The 19,372-nt window shown below is 43.2% G+C and overlaps 1 protein-coding gene across 1 annotated transcript in view; it reads left to right on the forward strand.

Annotated features, from left to right (window-relative positions):
• Nucleotides 1-19,372, forward strand: part of ADCY3 (adenylate cyclase 3) — a 110,129-nt gene that overhangs the window by 49,827 nt on the left and 40,930 nt on the right. Inside the window, exon 4 of the mRNA XM_054988420.1 lies at nucleotides 13,748-13,878. Within this exon, the coding sequence (XP_054844395.1) occupies nucleotides 13,748-13,878 (131 nt within the window). The remainder of the gene's footprint in view (nucleotides 1-13,747; nucleotides 13,879-19,372) is intronic.

Raw genomic sequence — 19,372 nt, forward strand, 5'->3', positions numbered from 1 at the left:
CCGCCCACGCCATTCGCCTGCCCCGCGGGGCAGGCACATGGCGTGAGCAGCCTCACAGTCCCCTGCACTGCCTTTTGCTTGCCCTGCAGGACAGGGGGTGTGTGGCAAGCCAGCCACCCCTGTCCTGCGGGGCAGGCGAAAGGCAGTGTGGTGGGGCTGTGAGGCCGCCCGCGCCATTCGCCTGCGGGGAGATGAATGGCGCGGGCGGCTTCCCAGCCCCGCATGCTGCTTCCACCGCCCTGCGTGATAACGTCACCAAAATGACATTATCACGCTGTGCTGGGAGCGCGCATGTGGTTGAACTGGGGTTGCCCTGGGCACCGTCAACCCTAGATCCAGCCCTGCACAAAATAGAGGATGGACTCTATAGAATCATATTCCTGCTCAGCTCCTTCCTTTTCCTAAACCCCACCTTCCACAGGATTCAACCTCAAATCTCCAGGAGTTTCCCAAGCTACAGTTAGCAACCCTACAATTCTTTTTTTTTTGTAATTTTTTTTTATTTTTAATATCTAACAGAAAAAACTACAAAAGACTACAAAAGTATAAGGGGGAAAAAAAGGAAGGGGGAACTAGGAAAAGGGAAGAGCAACATACAAACAACAAACGCTACACTACATGTCTTGTATTCCCTTCATGCTGCAATTTTTCTTAAAAGTTAACTTTCTAATATGCTATCAGATTGGTAGATCTTATATAATACAGACTATATTCAGGATCAGGTTTTCCTCCCCGCCCCTACGTCTCGGTCTCAGTTCTCTCTGCGCAGCTGCGCCCGCTCTCTCCTCCCCCCCACTTTCCCCTTCAGACTTTGGACTTTCTTCTTGCTAGAACTCCTGATGGTTGAACAAAAAGTCTGTCAGCTGCGCTTCTGATGTAATCTTGTAGGTTTGATCCTTATATCTAAACCAGACGCCTTCTGGAAACAACCATTTATATTTTACATCACATTTCCTCAAGAAAGCCGCAAGTCCTTTATACTTAAATCTTCTTTTACGAGCCAAAAATGGAACATCCTTCAATATTTTAACCTTATTGCCCAAATAATCCAAGTCCCAACAACCATCGTTCTCCGGCCGTGAAAGCCTTCGACAATACATCGAACACCTCTACGGGGAGGAAACATTCCAACAGACCCGAAGATTGGAAACACTTCGGAACAAGAAAGCACATCTACTCTGTTCTTTGACCTTTCTTCTACGCTGCAGGGGCACAAGAACCATTCCATCTTTTCTCACAACTAAAAGAATCTTCAAAACCACACAGGCGAACCGCATTTATGACCGTCTCGAACAGGCCCTCTTATGTGAGAGAATCCACACTACCCGCAGAGAACTTGCTGCCACAGACAAGGAGCTATTTTGCTTGCATATCAACACCAGCCATAAAATGAGAAGTCAGGATTGGGACAAGGTCGATAATCTCACCTACAGGAAGATGGAACAAGTGTTTACCAACCACACATCCAGACAGAAGCAGAAGTTTAACAAACTACAGGAAAAAAGACAGACAAGCCCAATGCTCGACAATGCACGCATTGTCATCAATCTGACAGACCGTCAACTCTCACCAGAAGAAACCTCCATCTTGGCAAAGGGAGGAAACTTTGCAGTCACCCCCACCAGAATTCCTGTGGAAGACATCATTGCAAATGTAGAAGCTGCCATCCGTCATCTACCTGAAGAGGAAGCTGAGGAAATAAGAGGAGAGACAGCCAGGATTCTACGAAAGGCAAAGCTTCCCACCAGCAATATAACACGCAAGGAGAGAGATGCCATCAAGACCCTCAATGCAGATCCAGACATCATCATTCTACCAGCTGATAAAGGCAATGCTACAGTGATCATGAAAACGGAGGAATACAAAAAGAAGATTAAGGAACTCCTGGACCCCTCCACCTACAAAAAACTAAAACGAGATCCCACTTGCAAAATCACCAGGCTAACAAATGCGCTGATCAAGAATTCCTCACTACATCCCGACACGCACAGAAAACTATGCAAGACTGAAGCACAGCCACCTAGACTATATGGACTCCCCAAAATACATAAAGATTCAGTCCCACTCCGACCCATTGTGAGTGCCATTGGTTCACCGACATATGAATTAGCTAGACATCTGGCAGATCTCCTGCAGGACCACATCGGGAAAACCTCGTCTTACATCAAAGATTCAGCAGATTTCATCAACAAAATCAGTTCTCTGAAACTCAATCCACAAGACATACTCGTCAGTTTTGATGTTGTAACCAAGGTTCCAGTAAAAGACACTATTGCACTGATTAATCAGATTTTCCCAGAGGATGTAACAGCCTTATTCCATCATTGTCTGACAACCAGTTACTTCCAATGGGACAACGAATTCTATGAACAGATGGATGGGGTGGCCATGGGGAGCCCACTCAGCCCAGTTATAGCAAACTTCTACATGGAACATTTTGAAAAAACAGCTCTAGAATCAGCACCCCACAAACCCAGTGTATGGTTCCGGTTTGTGGATGATACATTCATCATTTGGAGCCATGGGGAGGAAGAATTGAGGGAGTTTTTGAATCATCTCAACAACATCCACCTGAACATACAATTCACGATGGAGAAAGAAAGTGAGGGAAAACTCTCATTCCTGGATACCTTGGTCATCCGCAAAGCAAACTTTCAGTTAGGTCACAAGGTCTACAGGAAACCAACTCACACTGATCGGTACTTACACAAAAACTCCAATCACCACCCCCGACAGAAAAGAGGCATAATGAAAACATTAGTGGATCGTGCAAGACGGATATGTGAGCCGCGCTTTCTCAATGAGGAAATTAATCATCTAAACCACGCACTTCAGGCAAATGGCTACTCCAGAAATGAAATCCGAAGAGCAATCAAACCCAGGATGAATCAAACAACCAAGGAAAAACAGTCACCTACAGGAAAAGTGTTTTTGCCATATATCAAAGGAATTACTGATCAGATGGGAAAGCTTATGGAAAAGCATAACCTTCAAGCAGTATTCAGACCCACCCGAAAAATACAACAGATGCTACGATCAGCAAAAGACAGCAGAGACCCCCTCACCTCTGCAGGAGTATACCGTATACCCTGCAGCTGTGGACAAGTTTACATCGGGACCACAAAGCGTAGCATCCAGACAAGAATAAAAGAACATGAAAGACACTGCAGACTTGGACAGCCTGAAAAATCAGCAGTGGCTGAACATAGCCTAACTCAAACAGGGCACAGTATCTTATTCCAGGACACCAAAATACTGGACAACACTTCCAACTACTTTGTCAGACTGCACAGGGAAGCCATTGAAATTCACAAGCATAAGCAAAACTTCAACAGGAAAGAAGAAACCTTAAGAATGAACAGAGCATGGGCTCCAGTTCTGAAAAACACCAGGCCAACAAAACACTCCACACCCGACAATAGCCCTGCAGAGAAGATTAGCACATCAAGCACCAATCCATATGCAAAAGAACCTCCTCAGGATACAGTGAAGCCTCCCGCCATTAGCATTCCACACCCTGGGAAACTCTTACAGAATGACTCAGCTCAACCCCACCCCTCCTGAGTAGATACAAATGACCTACATCTTTTCCACACTGTGACACTGAGAGATCTCTGTCTTTTGGTGCTACACCTCTGAAGATGCCAGCCACAGCTGCTGGCGAAACGTCAGGAACTACAATGCCAAGACCACGGCAATACAGCCCGGAAAACCCCCAACAACCATAATCCAAGTCCACATTGTACGAATTATATAAGATGGTATCCCGAGTCTTCTTAGATGAAAAGTCAATAATAATCTCGCGAGGCAGCTGACGCTTCATTACATACTTTGAAGATGTCCGCCAGACTTCCAAAATATCGCTTTTTAACTCTTCTTTAGTTGCCTTTGCGAATGGCGCCAAAAGTCCCGACACCAAATCTTTTAAATTTTCACTTTGCTCCTCTTTTCCATTCTGAAGACGCAGTACCATTTGGGCACGGTCCACTTGCAATCCTATTATTTGATTCTCCAAAAGCTTCACTTCCTTACTTGTTGCTTTCATGAGTACTACGTTCTCGTGTGCAGACTGCTCTGCTCCGGTCGCTGTTTCTTTAATGGTTTTAACTTCGCTTTCCGCTGACTCAACCTCTTGCCCCTTTTCATTCAGTTTCGCTACAAAGGGCTGCACAGCATCAAAGACTGCTCGTCTCACCATCTCTTCCAAAGTTTCCCCCTTCCCCTGTAACGTCACCATCACCGATTTACTCATTGCTGGGCTCTGCTTTTTCGTCGCCATCTTAGGGGGGGGGGCAGCTAAGTTCCGAAACTCTGTGAAGGGGAAGAAATCTGCACCTTCTTGGCTTCAGCTCCCACCAATCCTTCGCATACGCTTAGAAATCAGAAGGGATTCGCTTACTTACAGGTTTTCACCTTAAATCTGCTTATTGCCATTCTCCATGGCCCGGCTGCACGCGATGTGCTGCGCAAGTCTGCCAGCCTCCGTTGGAGCAAACGGGCAATTTACCCCCTGCATTGCTTTCAGGGGGTTCTTCCTGCCGCGCTCTGGACCCTGGCTCCCTCACTGGGAGTCCTGGGGGTTAACCCTCGCGGGTCAACCGCCCGGTCAGGCTGCTTGGACGTTTCCTCCCGGACCTGCGGAGAGGAGCGTCCGACATGGCCGGGAAAACGAAACTGAATCAGCAACCCTAAAATTCTGTTGGCATATCGTCTGCTTCACTGCCTAAAGGCCTGAGCAGGTCTTGTTATTGCTGCTGGAGCCCCCCCCCCCAGCTTCTGGTTCTGAGGAACTTCAAACTCCAATACCCTCCCCACTAACTGATATAATCCTAGGACTTCTATTTCTACTGGCTATCTCAAGCTTCATTTGTGACGAGGCACAGATAAATAACGTGTCTTGTGTTTTGGGATCTTTTTTTCATGACAAACACCCACAAAACACACATGAGGATGATGCGTGTGAAAGGTGAGTTCTTGAAGGAGATCGGGAAGATGCGGCTTTGGGACAGAGAAAACCTGAAAAAATTGGAACGTGTGGAAGCAGCCAAAGATCTGAGAAACACATACAAAGTACTGATTTTACCTTTAACCACCTTGCTCCAAAGTCCCTGAAGGACCACTTTCATCTGTATACACTCAGCTGCATTTGCACCCTCCCCGCATGCACTTTCTCTCCATGTTGTCACAATTGGGACCAAGGTGTACCCCTTGCCCTTTGCCTCCTCCTGCGGTGCTGCCCTCTGTGAGTTTGGCACTCCAAGCAGCCCTTTGGGTTGCTTGGGTGGTGAACTGGTCCTACATACAAGATGCTTGCCATGGGGAGAAGCCTGTGCATTCTCCCTTTCTTCTGTTGTTAATAATGGGTCATTAACGTATGTGGAAAATCTGGGCGCAGATCTGCAGGGGTTGGATTCCTGTCAGTTTTTCATCCCAGATAATGTACTTCTATTGAAAGTTGATTTCAGTGTTTCATGCTCAGGTAGAAGGATGACACTGTCAAAACATTTCAACGGCTGCATCAGGTGATTGTGAATTATATTTAGTCCACTGCTTCTTTAATGTTAAAAATAATTTTGTACAGGCTTAGCTAATCTGGAATTCCCTCATATTTTTGACCAAATTCATACATGCAAACTGCTGCATGGATGGCAGTTTAAATTGGTCATAGATGGGAACAGTGCCTCATGGTGCACTGTTTGTGTGAGCTTTCTGCAGTTTGAAGAGACGTAAGGTATGCCAGAGAGGGGATTTTGGCAGGTACAACTTGTCACACCTCAGTGGGGCATCTGTAGTATGTTGCATATACTTACATTCTCTCTTCTACATAATATTAAAGCAGTATTTCCCTTCTGATAACTAAGGCACTTATTCTGAATTATTGTTATTGCTATTGTTGTTATTGCTGTTATTATTTTATCTTTCTCACTGAGTTTCAAGACAGATTAAAACAGTGTGAGTGAAAATACAATATAATCGACAGCTAGGACATTCATTGAGCAAACTACAATAATGAGCATTCTGGGAAACAGATACAATAGGGAATGGTAGCAGAAAAATTTTAAGCAAGTATAAAGCTGAGCAAAGAGATGAAATCTATCTGAAACAAAGCATAACTAATTTCTATGGCTTGTTTAGCAGCATGGAAACTCCCTACTAGGTGCGTATCTACATCAGCAGACAGTACCCAGTAGCATAACATTTAGTCCTCATCCCTACCAAGGCATCTCTCTGATCTGTTTCTTATGACATAGTCCTGTAATCTGGGTAGAAAGCCCTTCTGAATTGAAATGGGAGGCATGCTTGCACTCTACAAAGTTCATTTTTAGGGAGTAATCCTGTGGATAAATACAAAAAGGGGGCTGAAGCCCAGGGTTTTTTTTACAAAGCACATCTAGTACATATACTATCATTACATCTTCTATAATAAAAATAAGGTATCTTTGATATGTCACCACAAACATAATAAATATGTAGGTATGTATGTAAATGTATGTAAAGTGTGAAAATATACCATGGGTTTTGAGGTAAATCCCCATTTCATATCAATCCTTCATCTGATATTAATAATACTACCTTTACAACAGGGCTCAACAAGTCCCTGGAGCCAGGGTGCCGTGGCACCTAGAAATTTCCTCGTGGCACCTAGTATTTTCAGCAAGAATTTTATTGTAATGTCACTCAGCAACTCTCAGTGAAAGTACGAAGGGTTGCATCCAATCAGATTTTCCACTGGTGAAAAGGGGAGGAAAGGATCCCCTTTGACCACCAAAAGGGCAGTGTTTGGGATCATGGGACCTGCATAGGACAAAACCTATGTGGTATGAGAGCTGAAGCAAAGAGTGATTGGCTGAGATTGAGCAAAAAAACCATGGCTGGATCCAACCTAAAGTTTATTTATCATTTTGCATCAGATTCTTTTTGTATGACATAAAAATAAATATACAAGAAGTTTTTGTCACTGCTTGTTTGTATGTAAACTTAACTTTACATCATTCAATAGTGGTGGATGGATTCATTTCTTAACCAGCTACCTTCTATTTCAGCTCCAATATCCAATTAAATGGAACTTTTGACAACAATAATGTAATTATGAGAAACTGAACAGAAGATGAGCTAGCATTAAGGTTAACATTCTGTTGTGGTGAGGAAAACTAAGATTACTCATATATTTATTTATATATTACAGTACTTCTATCACAGCTTTAATAGAGTTAGGAGCCCACTGGGGGTGGGAGAAAGAATTTTTTAAAATTAAAAAAATTAAAAATGGTCAGTCCTCTAGGAATTGCTAAAAATTGTATAATTTTACCATAGAGTATCTAGTGATTCCTAGAGAGGCATGATGTCGCTTCCAGGTTTTCTTCGAAATGATATCACTGTTGTTGATGGCCGTCCCCTTATGTCTCCCCAGTCTTACGCTTTTTGCTCTACTTTTGGTCAGCCTTCCCAAGGCATTACTTCCAAACCCTGTGCATACTGGGATCAGTCATTGACTCTGTTACGAGTCCCTCCAGAGAGAATCTGCTGGCTTATCAGTGCCAGCCTGTCAGCCTTTATAGCATTTGGAGAGGTACTAGATGAATCTAACAGGGGGGCTAATGTGCTTCCTGTCTAAGAAGATTTTCATGCATTATGTGAATTAGGGACAAAGAGAGGAGGAACAGCAGCAAAAGAGAAGAAAGGAAAACTTACTGAAAGAATTCCCTATTCAAATTTAAAGCCAAATGCTAAGGTAACCTAGCAGGTTGTATATGCCATCTGAGAACTCAGTGAAACATTACAATTTTTATGGCAAATATTTCTTTCCATATGGGATATCTGCTGATACCAGTTGGTACTGGTAAGATGTAGTAATGGGTAAACTCCCCTCTGCCATAGCCTGAATCAGAATAAGTTTCTTTAAAAAATAGTCATTTAAAATTCTTTTAAAATAAGTAATTTGAATTCAGCCCCTGTTCCAAACTGGGACCCGCTGCTCCCAATGATGTCCTCAGGTACAGGGGAGCAAGATGGGCTATAGAGTCTTCCTGTCATCAGCCACTACTGTGAGCCCTCTAGCTATTCACTTTCCAAACTTGAGCGTTTGAGGGATTTTAGAATTTCAGACACATGTTCTATTGAGGCTACATTAGTAGCTTAGAATACAAAGCTCCTTGAATCTAATGGTGTCATTGCTCCTCACTGATCCCTCCAGCTCTTGGGATGAAAGCCAGCCCTATGATTTACTATAGAGCTAGGTGATTTAAAAAGGGTTGGAAGATGCCTAGAAAGATGCTGGCGGAAAACTTGCACTGAAACTGATGAAATGTGCCACACTGGAGGATGTATGAAGCAGAAATAAAATTGGCAAAGAAATGTTATTTCTCAGTGACCTTTGCATCAGCTAGTTCATGCCCATCTCAATTGTTCAAGGTATCTCAGCATCTTCTAACCCCTAAATCTGAACCTTTACAATCTCAAGAACAGACAATTAGCTGTGAGGCCTTTGCGCATTTTTTTTGCTGAAAAAATAGCATGAATATGCTCTGATCTAGGTGCTGGCTGTAATACAGACGAGATGGAAGAAATGTCTAATATACTGTCTAGCTCATGTATGAACCACTTTGAACCAGTTACAATGAGGGATCTCAACAGGATCCTGGCATCTATGAAAGCCACTACTTATGCGTTGGATCCTTGCCCATCTTAGCTGTTAAAATCAAGTAAGGACTACATAAATGAGACGCTGTGGTCTATTGTAAATCAATTGCTAACTCAAGGCACCTTCCCCTGGCTGCTCAAACAGTAGGCTATCCAGCCACTAATTAAAAAACCATCCCAAGAGAAAAATTATGTGGCCTGTTATCTTCCGGTCTCTAACCTGCTCTTTCTGGGCAAAATGATTAAGAGAGCAGTAGCTGACCAGCTCCAGATCTTCTTGGATAACTCTGGTGCTTTGGACCCTTTTCAGTCTGGATTCAGACAAGGCCATGGGACAGAGATGATTCTAACAGCATTAGTAGACGATCTCTGTCTGAATATAGACAAAGGCCATGCCTCTTTATTGCTTCTCCTGGATCTGTCTGCAGCCTTTGATACAGTAGACCATGCCATCCTGTTGAGGCATTTGGAGACAGAAGTGGGCATCAAAAGATGTGCCTTGGACTGATTTAAATAGTTTCTCATGGAACGAGCTCAAAGGGTTGCTGGGCTGTCGGATATCTCCACAATGGCAATTACTTTGTGGAGTTCCACAGGGTGTTATTCAATGTCTTTGTTATTCAATCTCTATGTAAAGTCTTTAGGAGAACTCATTTGCAGCTATGGAGTGGGGTGCCAACAATATATGAATGATACCCAACTCTGTATCTCACTATCCAAATCATCAGAGAATGCAGATGGACTTACGGTCGCTGCCTAACACCTGTGGTCAAGTGGCTGAAACAAACAAATTGAAATTGGACCCAGACATGATGGAAGTGATGCTCATTGAGAAGGCAGAGATCTTGAAGGACATTGCACTCCCCACTTTCGATGGAGTTTGTCTGACCCTTGCAGACTCAGTTAAGAGTCTGGATCCATGCTATGGAAACATCAAGACTTGACTATTGTAATGCACTATACATAGGTCTCCTATTTAAGCCAACTCAGAGACACCAATTGGTGCAGAACATTGCAGCTTGGTTATTATTGTGAGCGAGCAGGGGCATGAATATTATTCCCATTCTGCAGTCACTCCACTGGCTACCTATCAGGCTCAAATCAAGGTATTGGCTATCGCATACAAAGCTCTTCATGGCCTTGGTCCAGCATACTTATGGGACCAGCTCTCCCGCTATGTTCCTCCACAGCAGCTTCGCTCATCTGAGCAGGGTCTCCTGCAGGTGCCACCCTGCACATGGGAAAAATCAACAGCTGACCATACACATGCATTCTCCATGGTGGCCCTCACCCTATGGAATGGCCTCTCTGAAGAGGTCTGGAAAGCTCTCACTTTCCTAGCTTTCCTCAAGTAGTGCAAAACTGAATTATTCAAGAAGGCTTTCTACCCAGATAGCAGGACTTTACTGTAAGAAGATATGCTTCTCTAAAGATATAGGGACTATAGACTTCAGTACTATGTACTCTGTGGTGTCTTATGTACCGTTGCTTTAAGTATGATCCTACTGGGTAGTTAGTTCTATGTTGTTTAATATTAGAATTGCTTATACTCTGCTTCAGCATTTCTTCTACTCTATTGGATTTTTGTTAATTGTATGTCTTTGAAAATTCGCATTTATATATCCAGTTGCATTGTTTATTGAAATGTCCTTGATATTAGCTGTACTAATTTTCATACTATGTAATCTGCCTTGAGTACCTCAGTGAGAAAGGCAGACTATAAAAAACATCAACAAACAAATAAATGTTGTCTTGTGGCCTCAGGATTGAAGCCTGGATACTACTAGGGACCATGGGGAGTGTATTTCCCCGTCTCCTGGCATCAGTGGATGGTGCTGCTTATTCGCTCAGCCTCCCCTGCGTGCCCCAGGGTGGCCTTGGGGAAGTCTAGTGCTTGCTCTAGACTTTTTTGTGGCTGTCATGTTTGTTACGGCTACACCAGAGTAAGGATGAGCACCTGAAAAAAAATCTGGATTTCAAGAAGGGCACAAATACCAGTATTCTGGGTTATTCAGGTCCCCTAATACTACTTCAGTATTTAGATCTGGTTTTTTCCAGAATAATGAAAGTTTTCGGTACATTATTCTCTTTGGGTAATATTTCCAGGTGTCTGGAGTGGCTGTTTTTCAAGAAAATGGCATCAAAATTACAGGGAACCTAGTCCTGACTGTCCACTAAAGACCCCCTCCCCAAGTTTCAAGTAAATTGGATAGAGGGATCCAATTCTGCATGAACAAGGTACTTCCAGTCATCCTGCTCATCTCCATTGTTTCCTGTGGAGACAAATTTTCATGCTTTCTCCAGGGCAAAGAAGCCAATAGCCAAACACACAAGAGCAATCAACCACTGGCCAAAAGCTTCCCAATGCAAAGAGAATCAACAAAGTCAGAGTCAAACTAGAGAATCTGAGAAGAACCATAGGTCAATATGGCAAACCCCACACAACCAGTGTCAAACCAGAGAATACCAGCAGAACCAGCTGAAGCAAAGGTCACTGCTGCAAGCTCAACGGAACTAACGCTGAACCAGAGAATCCCTGCAGAACCATGTGCCAATATGGCAAACTCCGCAAAACCAATGTTAAACCAGAAAATCTAAGTCAAACCAACTTAAGCAAGAAACATAGTTGTAGACCAAGGGAACTCATTTCAAACCAGATAATCCTATCCAATCCAATCCAGACCAACCCAGCAAGCCAATACCAAGACCTGAAAGAAGTTTTTATGGACATACTGTAAAATTGAAGAGAAACAGTTCCAAGAATCCCCAAGTATTTCAGTATATTCCTAAATATTTCTGGAATCTTTAAGACTGTCTGGACATCTAAATGAATTAAAAAAATACCAATAGGTATTTTTTGGATATATATTCTGACCGGAAATATCTAAATGCATATCCCTTTAAAAAGTGTTAATGGCAGATGTTTGCTCCCAAGTATGTATGTGCATGTGACAGGAAGTCCAGATTAAGAACTCGAGAAACTGGCAGGAAGCACTTCCCTAATGTGTTTTGGAATGCAGGTCTATTATTCACACTTCACTTGTTTTCTGCAGACATCACTGGTGTAATGCTGGTAAACACTTGCTTGAAGTACAAAGCACCTTTCAGACCTTGCAGCATTGTGGTTAAAAGAAGACAACCTGTGCATGCTGCCCTCATCTCTTTCAAGGAACAGCAATGGGTACAAATGTGATCAAGTAAATCAATTCCAAACGGAGTGACATTGCAGGACAATTAAATTATGACATTGCAAAGTAGGAATTCATTAACAAATGTAATTGCATTGCTCAGGGACTGAATAAGGTCATGTACCATTCAATAGAAACAGTACATTACATCTCCATGTATGAGTCAAGAAGTAAAATGAGGGAAGATAGAGTGGGTTCCAATACTTTAGTTCTTGATATGGTTTACTTAGGGGCTGTGGGCATTGAAAAGACAAGGGAGATGGCTAGAGCAACAGTGGAGGAAAATTTAGGATTAATCCAATAAGACACAGGCTCAAGTTCATCTTATAATAATAATAACAACATTCGATTTATATACCGTCCTTCAGGATGACTTAACACCCACTCAGAGCGGTTTACAAGGTATTTTATCATTATCCCCACAACAAAACACCCTGTGAGGTGGGTGGGGCTGAGAGAGCTAGAAGCTGTAACTGACCCAAAGTCACCCAACTGGCTTCAAGTGGAGGAGTGGGGAATCAAACCTGGCTCTCCAGATTAGAGTCCTGTGCTCATAACCACTACACCAAACTGGCTCTTGAAGCATACTTTGTGGTGATGAAGGCAGCAAAAAAACATGGTGACTAGAGTAGGTCATAGGGACCATATCATTCTCGTTTTGGCCCATCTGCACTGGTTCCCAGTCTGATTCTGGGGACAATTTGTGGTGCTACTTTCAAAGCTATATATGGACTTTCAAAGCTATATATGACTTGGCCCCAGTAAACTTAAAGAACCACCTACATCCTTATGAATCTGTCTGACCACTATGGTCAACTTCCAGGGCCCGGTTCAGGTGCCTAAACTTCTCAGATTAGGTGGGTAGCAGCCACCTGGGAGAGGGGCTTCTCAGTTGTGGCACCAAAACTCTGGAACTCTCTCCCCAGGGAGACTCACCTGACCCCTTCTTTTACTACCAGTTGGTGAAGACTTTTGTTTCATTTGGCATTTCCTCAGTGATTGCTCATTCCTGCCCTAAGTTTTGTCATTTTTATGTATATGTATTTTATTGTATTGCATGTCTATTTTAACTTGGTTTTAATTGTTTAAATGGTGTGTGTTGTTTGATATTAATGGTTTTTATGATTTATTTATTTATTCAATTTTTAGCCCTCGCTCCCTGTGAACAGGCTCGGCGGGGTACAATAAAATGCTGAATGAGCATTTAAAATATATAACATATATAAATAAATTTTAAAACATGAAAACAAATACATAAATACCTAAAATTTGATGTGTTTTAGGATATATGTTTTTAATCTATTAGCTGTTTTGGTGATCCTGATGAGGGCAGAAAGTTGGGGTGTAGATTTTGTAAATTAATAATAAATATGATTATATGAATATGTCCGTTTTCAATGAAGAGTATATTATCTGTTGTCTACTCTAATGGTAGCAGCTCTTCAATGGTTTCTCCTAACCAATGCTGCTTGAGAACTTTTAACAAGAGATGGCAGAAACTGAACCTGTGTGACCTTGTGTGTGTGAAGCATGTAGTCTATTATTGAGTGTCCATCCACACATCCATCAATCAGACATTTTGTAACATGCTTTGTGATAGGATGGGGAAAGATCCTAATAATTGGAGCTTGCATCAGTGAGATCTTTCCTTGCCTTTCCACTCTGACAACATCCCACTACAACCCCTACCACCATGCCATTTCTTCCTGCCCAAGGGACAGCTCTGCCCAGCAGTGCCTTTTTTGTGTGTTGCAACAAGCTGATAAAAGCAGGGGGAAATGATCTCACTGCAAGTTACGGTGTAATTCATGCAGTAATTCTGGTGAACTGGTAAGAATTACGAATTTCTGAGGTGAACTGACACAGAATATCTTTTAGCCTTTTAAGATTATTTCTGAATTTTTATTTTTCTGCTCCAGGAAGGATTGATGCTTTCCATTTTGCCTAAGCATGTAGCGGATGAAATGTTGAAGGATATGAAGAAGGATGCAAGCCAGAAAGAGATGCAACAGTTTAACACCATGTACATGTACCGCCATGAGAATGTCAGGTAACATGCATGGATGGCTTCTTATGGAAGGGAAAGGAGTTTCACGCATGGAATGCTGCTGCTGCTGCTGTTCTGTGCTTTGACAGATTTTGCTTTATGATCCAGAGGAGTTAGCCGTGTTAGTCTGTAGTAGCAAAATCAAAAAGAGTCCAGTAGCACCTTTAAGACTAACCAATTTTATTTTATTGTAGCATAAGCTTTCGAGAATCAAGTTCTCTTCGTCAGATGCCTGATACAGAGACTGGTCAAACACAGAAGAGCAAGAGAGGGAAGAGGCAATTAGGGGGGGAGGGGGAGGGAGCAATCAAAACATTCCTTTGCTAGTATATGTAAACATCTCCTTTTGGTGTGTGTATCAGTTGGCTTCAAAGGAGTTTGCCCTGTTAGTTTGTAGAAGCCAAACAGCTAGACCATCCAATTCCAATGCAGTATGGGCCTTCGATAACCACAGCTCTCCCTGCCAGATGCATCTGACAAAGAGATCTGTGGTTCCCGAAAGCCCACACCAGGTACCACTGAGCTCCCCCAGACCCCACCTCTGTAAAGGAAATCTGTTACCTGTGGTAATGTGATAACCATTCATAGTCCCTATTCAGTCCCAGCTTGACAGAGTCAAATTTGCATATGAATTCCAGTTCAGCAGCCTCCCGTTGGATTTTGTTTTTGAAAGGTTTCTGTTGAACTACAGTGACCTTTAAGTCTTTGATGGAATGTCCTGGTAGGTTGAAGTGTTCTCCCACTGGTTTCTGGACGTTTCCATTTCTAATGTCAGATTTGTGTCCATTTATTCTTTTGCGTAGAGGTTGGCTGGTTTGTCCAATGTACAGAGCAGAAGGACATTGTTGGCACATGAGGGCATATATCAGATTGGAGGATGAGCAGCTGTAAGAGCCAGAGACAGTGTAGTTGATGCCATTGGGTCCTGTAATTGTATTCCCTGGGTAGATATAGGGGCAGAGCTGGCATCTGGGTCTGTTGCAGGGCCTGGTACCTGTGCTGGTGGCCCTGCTGGCCGATTCATGATTGTAAGTGAGAAGTCGTTTAAGATTGGGGGGCTGTCTGTAGGCAAGGACAGGTCTTCCACCCAGGACTTCTGAGAGAGAGGTATCATTTTCCAGGATGGGTTGTAGCTCCCTGATGATACGTTGGATGGGTTGGTTTCCGGTATAAGGTGGTATTTATTCGTCCATTATGTAGTTGTACAGTGGTGTCCAGGAAGTGTACCTGTTGTGTAGAGTGGTCCAGGCTTAGGTTGATAGTAGGGTGAAAGTTATTGAAGTCCTGATGAAATCTCTCAAGGGCTTCCTTCCCATGGGTCCAAATGATGAAGATGTCATCCAGGAATCTTAAGTATAGTAGTGGTTCCAGTGGATGGGAGCTGAGGAAGCGTTGCTCCAAGTCCGCCATGAATATGTTAGCATATTGTGGTGCCATGCGTGTGCCCATGGCTGTGCCATTCACCTGTAGATATAAGTTGTCACCAAATTCGAAGTAATTGTGAGTGAGTACGAAGTGACAAAGTTCAGTGGCGAGGTGTGCTGTGGTTTTGTCCGTGATAATATTCCGTATGGCTTGCAGTCCATCTGCATGTGGGATATTGGTGTACAGGGCCTCCACATCCATGGTTGCTAGGATGGTGTCATCTGGTAGGTTGTCAATGGACTGTATTTTCCTGAGGAAGTCAGTGGTGTCCCGTAAGTAGCTGCGTGTGCTTGTGGCATAGGGCCTGAGGATAGAGTCCATGTATCCCGAGACTCCTACTGTGATGGTGCATTTTCCTGAAACAATTGGGCGTCCTGGGTTACCTGGTTTGTGGATTTTGGGTAGTAGGCCGATACTCATATCTACATGCCTCCAGCTTCCACCCTAAACATACCACTCGGTCTATTGTCTACAGCCAAGCCTTACGTTACAACCGTATCTGCTCCGATGCTCTCGACCGAGACTCACACTTAAGAGATTTACAACAAGCATTTTTGAGACTACAGTACCCACCAAATGAAGTGAAGAAACAAATCAACAGGGCCAGACTAGTACCCAGAAACAGTCTGCTCCAGGACATACCTAAAGGAACTAACAACAGAACACCACTGGTTGTCACCTATAGCTCCCAGCTCAAACCCATCCAACGTATCATCAGGGAGCTACAACCCATCCTGGAAAATGATACCTCTCTCTCAGAAGTCCTGGGTGGAAGACCTGTCCTTGCCTACAGACAGCCCCCCAATCTTAAACGACTTCTCACTTACAATCATGAATCGGCCAGCAGGGCCACCAGCACAGGTACCAGGCCCTGCAACAGACCCAGATGCCAGCTCTGCCCCTATATCTACCCAGGGAATACAATTACAGGACCCAATGGCATCAACTACACTGTCTCTGGCTCTTACAGCTGCTCATCCTCCAATCTGATATATGCCCTCATGTGCCAACAATGTCCTTCTGCTCTGTACATTGGACAAACCAGCCAACCTCTACGCAAAAGAATAAATGGACACAAATCTGACATTAGAAATGGAAACGTCCAGAAACCAGTGGGAGAACACTTCAACCTACCAGGACATTCCATCAAAGACTTAAAGGTCACTGTAGTTCAACAGAAACCTTTCAAAAACAAAATCCAACGGGAGGCTGCTGAACTGGAATTCATATGCAAATTTGACTCTGTCAAGCTGGGACTGAATAGGGACTATGAATGGTTATCACATTACCACAGGTAACAGATTTCCTTTACAGAGGTGGGGTCTGGGGGAGCTCAGTGGTACCTGGTGTGGGCTTTCGGGAACCACAGATCTCTTTGTCAGATGCATCTGGCAGGGAGAGCTGTGGTTATCGAAGGCCCATACTGCATTGGAATTGGATGGTCTAGCTGTTTGGCTTCTACAAACTAACAGGGCAAACTCCTTTGAAGCCAACTGATACACACACCAAAAGGAGATGTTTACATATACTAGCAAAGGAATGTTTTGATTGCTCCCTCCCCCTCCCCCCCTAATTGCCTCTTCCCTCTCTTGCTCTTCTGTGTTTGACCAGTCTCTGTATCAGGCATCTGACGAAGAGAACTTGATTCTCGAAAGCTTATGCTACAATAAAATAAAATTGGTTAGTCTTAAAGGTGCTACTGGACTCTTTTTGATTTTGCTTTATGAGAAGGTGGAGTATGAACAACAAAGCAGAGCTCGGAGGGAGAACATAGCAAACCCTGGAAGGGTACCATGGGAGGAGGGGCTGTGGCTCCGTGGAAAGTTACGCATGCAGAAATTCTCAATCTCAATCGTCATCACCTTAATTCATAAGGATTGGGTTGTAGATGGCGTGCACAACTTCTCTCTGACATCCTGGAGGGTTGCTGCTGGTCAGAGCAGACAACACTGACCTTGATATGCCAAAGATCTGACTCAGTACAAGGCAGCTTCGTGTGTCACAAAGTTTACAGAATGGAAACTACAAGTGAAAGGTACTGAGTGGCCCTGAGTTATTAAATGAGGTTACGTAGCAGAGATGGGCCTTGAATCTATGGTGGCTTCCACACTGGAAAAGGATTTTGTGGTTTCCCTGTTGCTGGTACCACTGCAGATAAAGCATTGAAGCAGTGGGACTTCCACATGGCAGGTTTCCCTGCAGGTCCCTTTCCCCAGTCTCCAAAACTGTCCACTTCCCCACTGCTGGGCCCCCAGGCTACTAGAATATTGTTTTGTCAATATATTGTTGCAACTATAGATGTAGGAGTTCCCTTAATTCTTAGCTTTTTTTTAAAGTAAGTCTTTAGCCCCTTCCTTCATATCTCCGCAAGGAAAGGGGCTAGAGACTGTTATGAAAAATGAAAAGCTGAAAATTCAGGGAACCTGCTACACCTATTGTTACAATGGCATATTGATATAATGATATTCTTGTACTTATTTTTTTAAAAAATAAAAAGCCTTCCACTGGTGAGGGGAGGAAATGGCTGCCGTCAGGGAAAATGGTTGTCGTGCAGGCCAGAAAATCCAAAATGTCCCACCCTCACAGCAGCCCCCCAAGTTTTACTGTGATCTTTTCCAGAACTTTGAAGCAAAGCAGGTTTGAGAAAGATATGAGAAAAACTGAGGAACCTAAGGTGCACGAATGCAGGAATGCATCACAATGCTGTGGGGAAGCAGGGAAAAACCAAGCTTCCCCAAAACATTGAACTAGGGGACTAATATACGTAACCTGTGTGGAAATGGCCTCTGGTTCTCAGCTCCAGGTTTTATTTATTTGTTTAGAAAATGTACATGCGACTTCTCCAGAGACTTGCTCAAGGTGGCTTATAGCTTAGGATAAGAATACAGAACCATTAAAACACCCTCTGGAGTTTTTCCATCTTTATATGACCTGTATATTATAATTCCTGTAATGGCATATTGCTATAAGGCTCTGAAATAGCCTGTATCATGCTTCCTCCCTGCTTTTCTTGGTGTTTCAAAATGGTTTTTGCTGCCAGCAAAGACGTTTTGCCTTAGACCTCTTCACTTTGTCTTGTGTTACAGGAAGGTTTAGTTATAGATGTTAGAAGGAAAGAATGGTCAGCACATGTGTGTGGCTGTGAGGTAAAAAAGGAATCCTATATTCCAGGTGAAACAGGTGTTTTGCTTAACCAGTAATAGAATTTATCATCATCCCCACAATACAGCTGGGGAGCTGGGGCTGAGAGGAGTGGCTTCCCCAGGCCACCTGCTGAGTTCATGGAAGTAGTGGGGTTTGAATCGGCAGAGTGCTAATTTGAATCCCAACCACTTAACCAGTATGCTAGAAACAAAACACAAACTGTTTATACGGCAAAACATTGCACACACCCATTAAATACAAAGCAGCTAAGAAACAATCTTGACTGTTTTATCATTGCTTTGGCTAATGGATGCTGAGTGAATTATGCAAACTAAACACATTTGCACGTTGCTTATTTTGCATAACATATGCTCCTTCTGCTAGCCATAGGAAATTTTGCAGACCATTGACATGTGAGCTTCTTGACAGTGAGACCCCAATCTAGAAAAATCTGGTCATACTTCCTGCTGAAGTTTTTTTTATATACTTTGTCCCATTGGCACTAAGATGGGGTTGATTTTCTCTTGTTTAGGTGTCTAAATATTTGGTCAGCCATTGTGAGATTTTTATCTTGCACAGCTCACTTGTTCTTTGCCTTTTTGGCAAAGTAATTAATGCTAGTAATAGTAATACATTGTACTAATAAGCTTCACTGTGAAAGAAGTGAAATCCTCAGCATGATGTTTCTACATCAGAGAGCAACTACGCTTTCACTTATAAACAGTGATCAGAGAGCTCTGGTTTATTTCACTGAATTGCAAAGGTTCTAGTGTCAGTTTAGGAATGAGAGACCAGGGCTTAAATCCCCGTTCATCTTGTGGCGTTCACTGGGAGACCTTGAGCCAGTCACACTCTTTCAACCCAGCCAGCCTCACAGTGTTGTTGAGAGGATAAAATGGATAAGAGGGAGAGAACATTGCATGCCACG

This window comes from Eublepharis macularius, chromosome 1 (genome assembly GCF_028583425.1).
Source record: "Eublepharis macularius isolate TG4126 chromosome 1, MPM_Emac_v1.0, whole genome shotgun sequence".
NCBI lineage: Eukaryota > Metazoa > Chordata > Lepidosauria > Squamata > Eublepharidae > Eublepharis > Eublepharis macularius.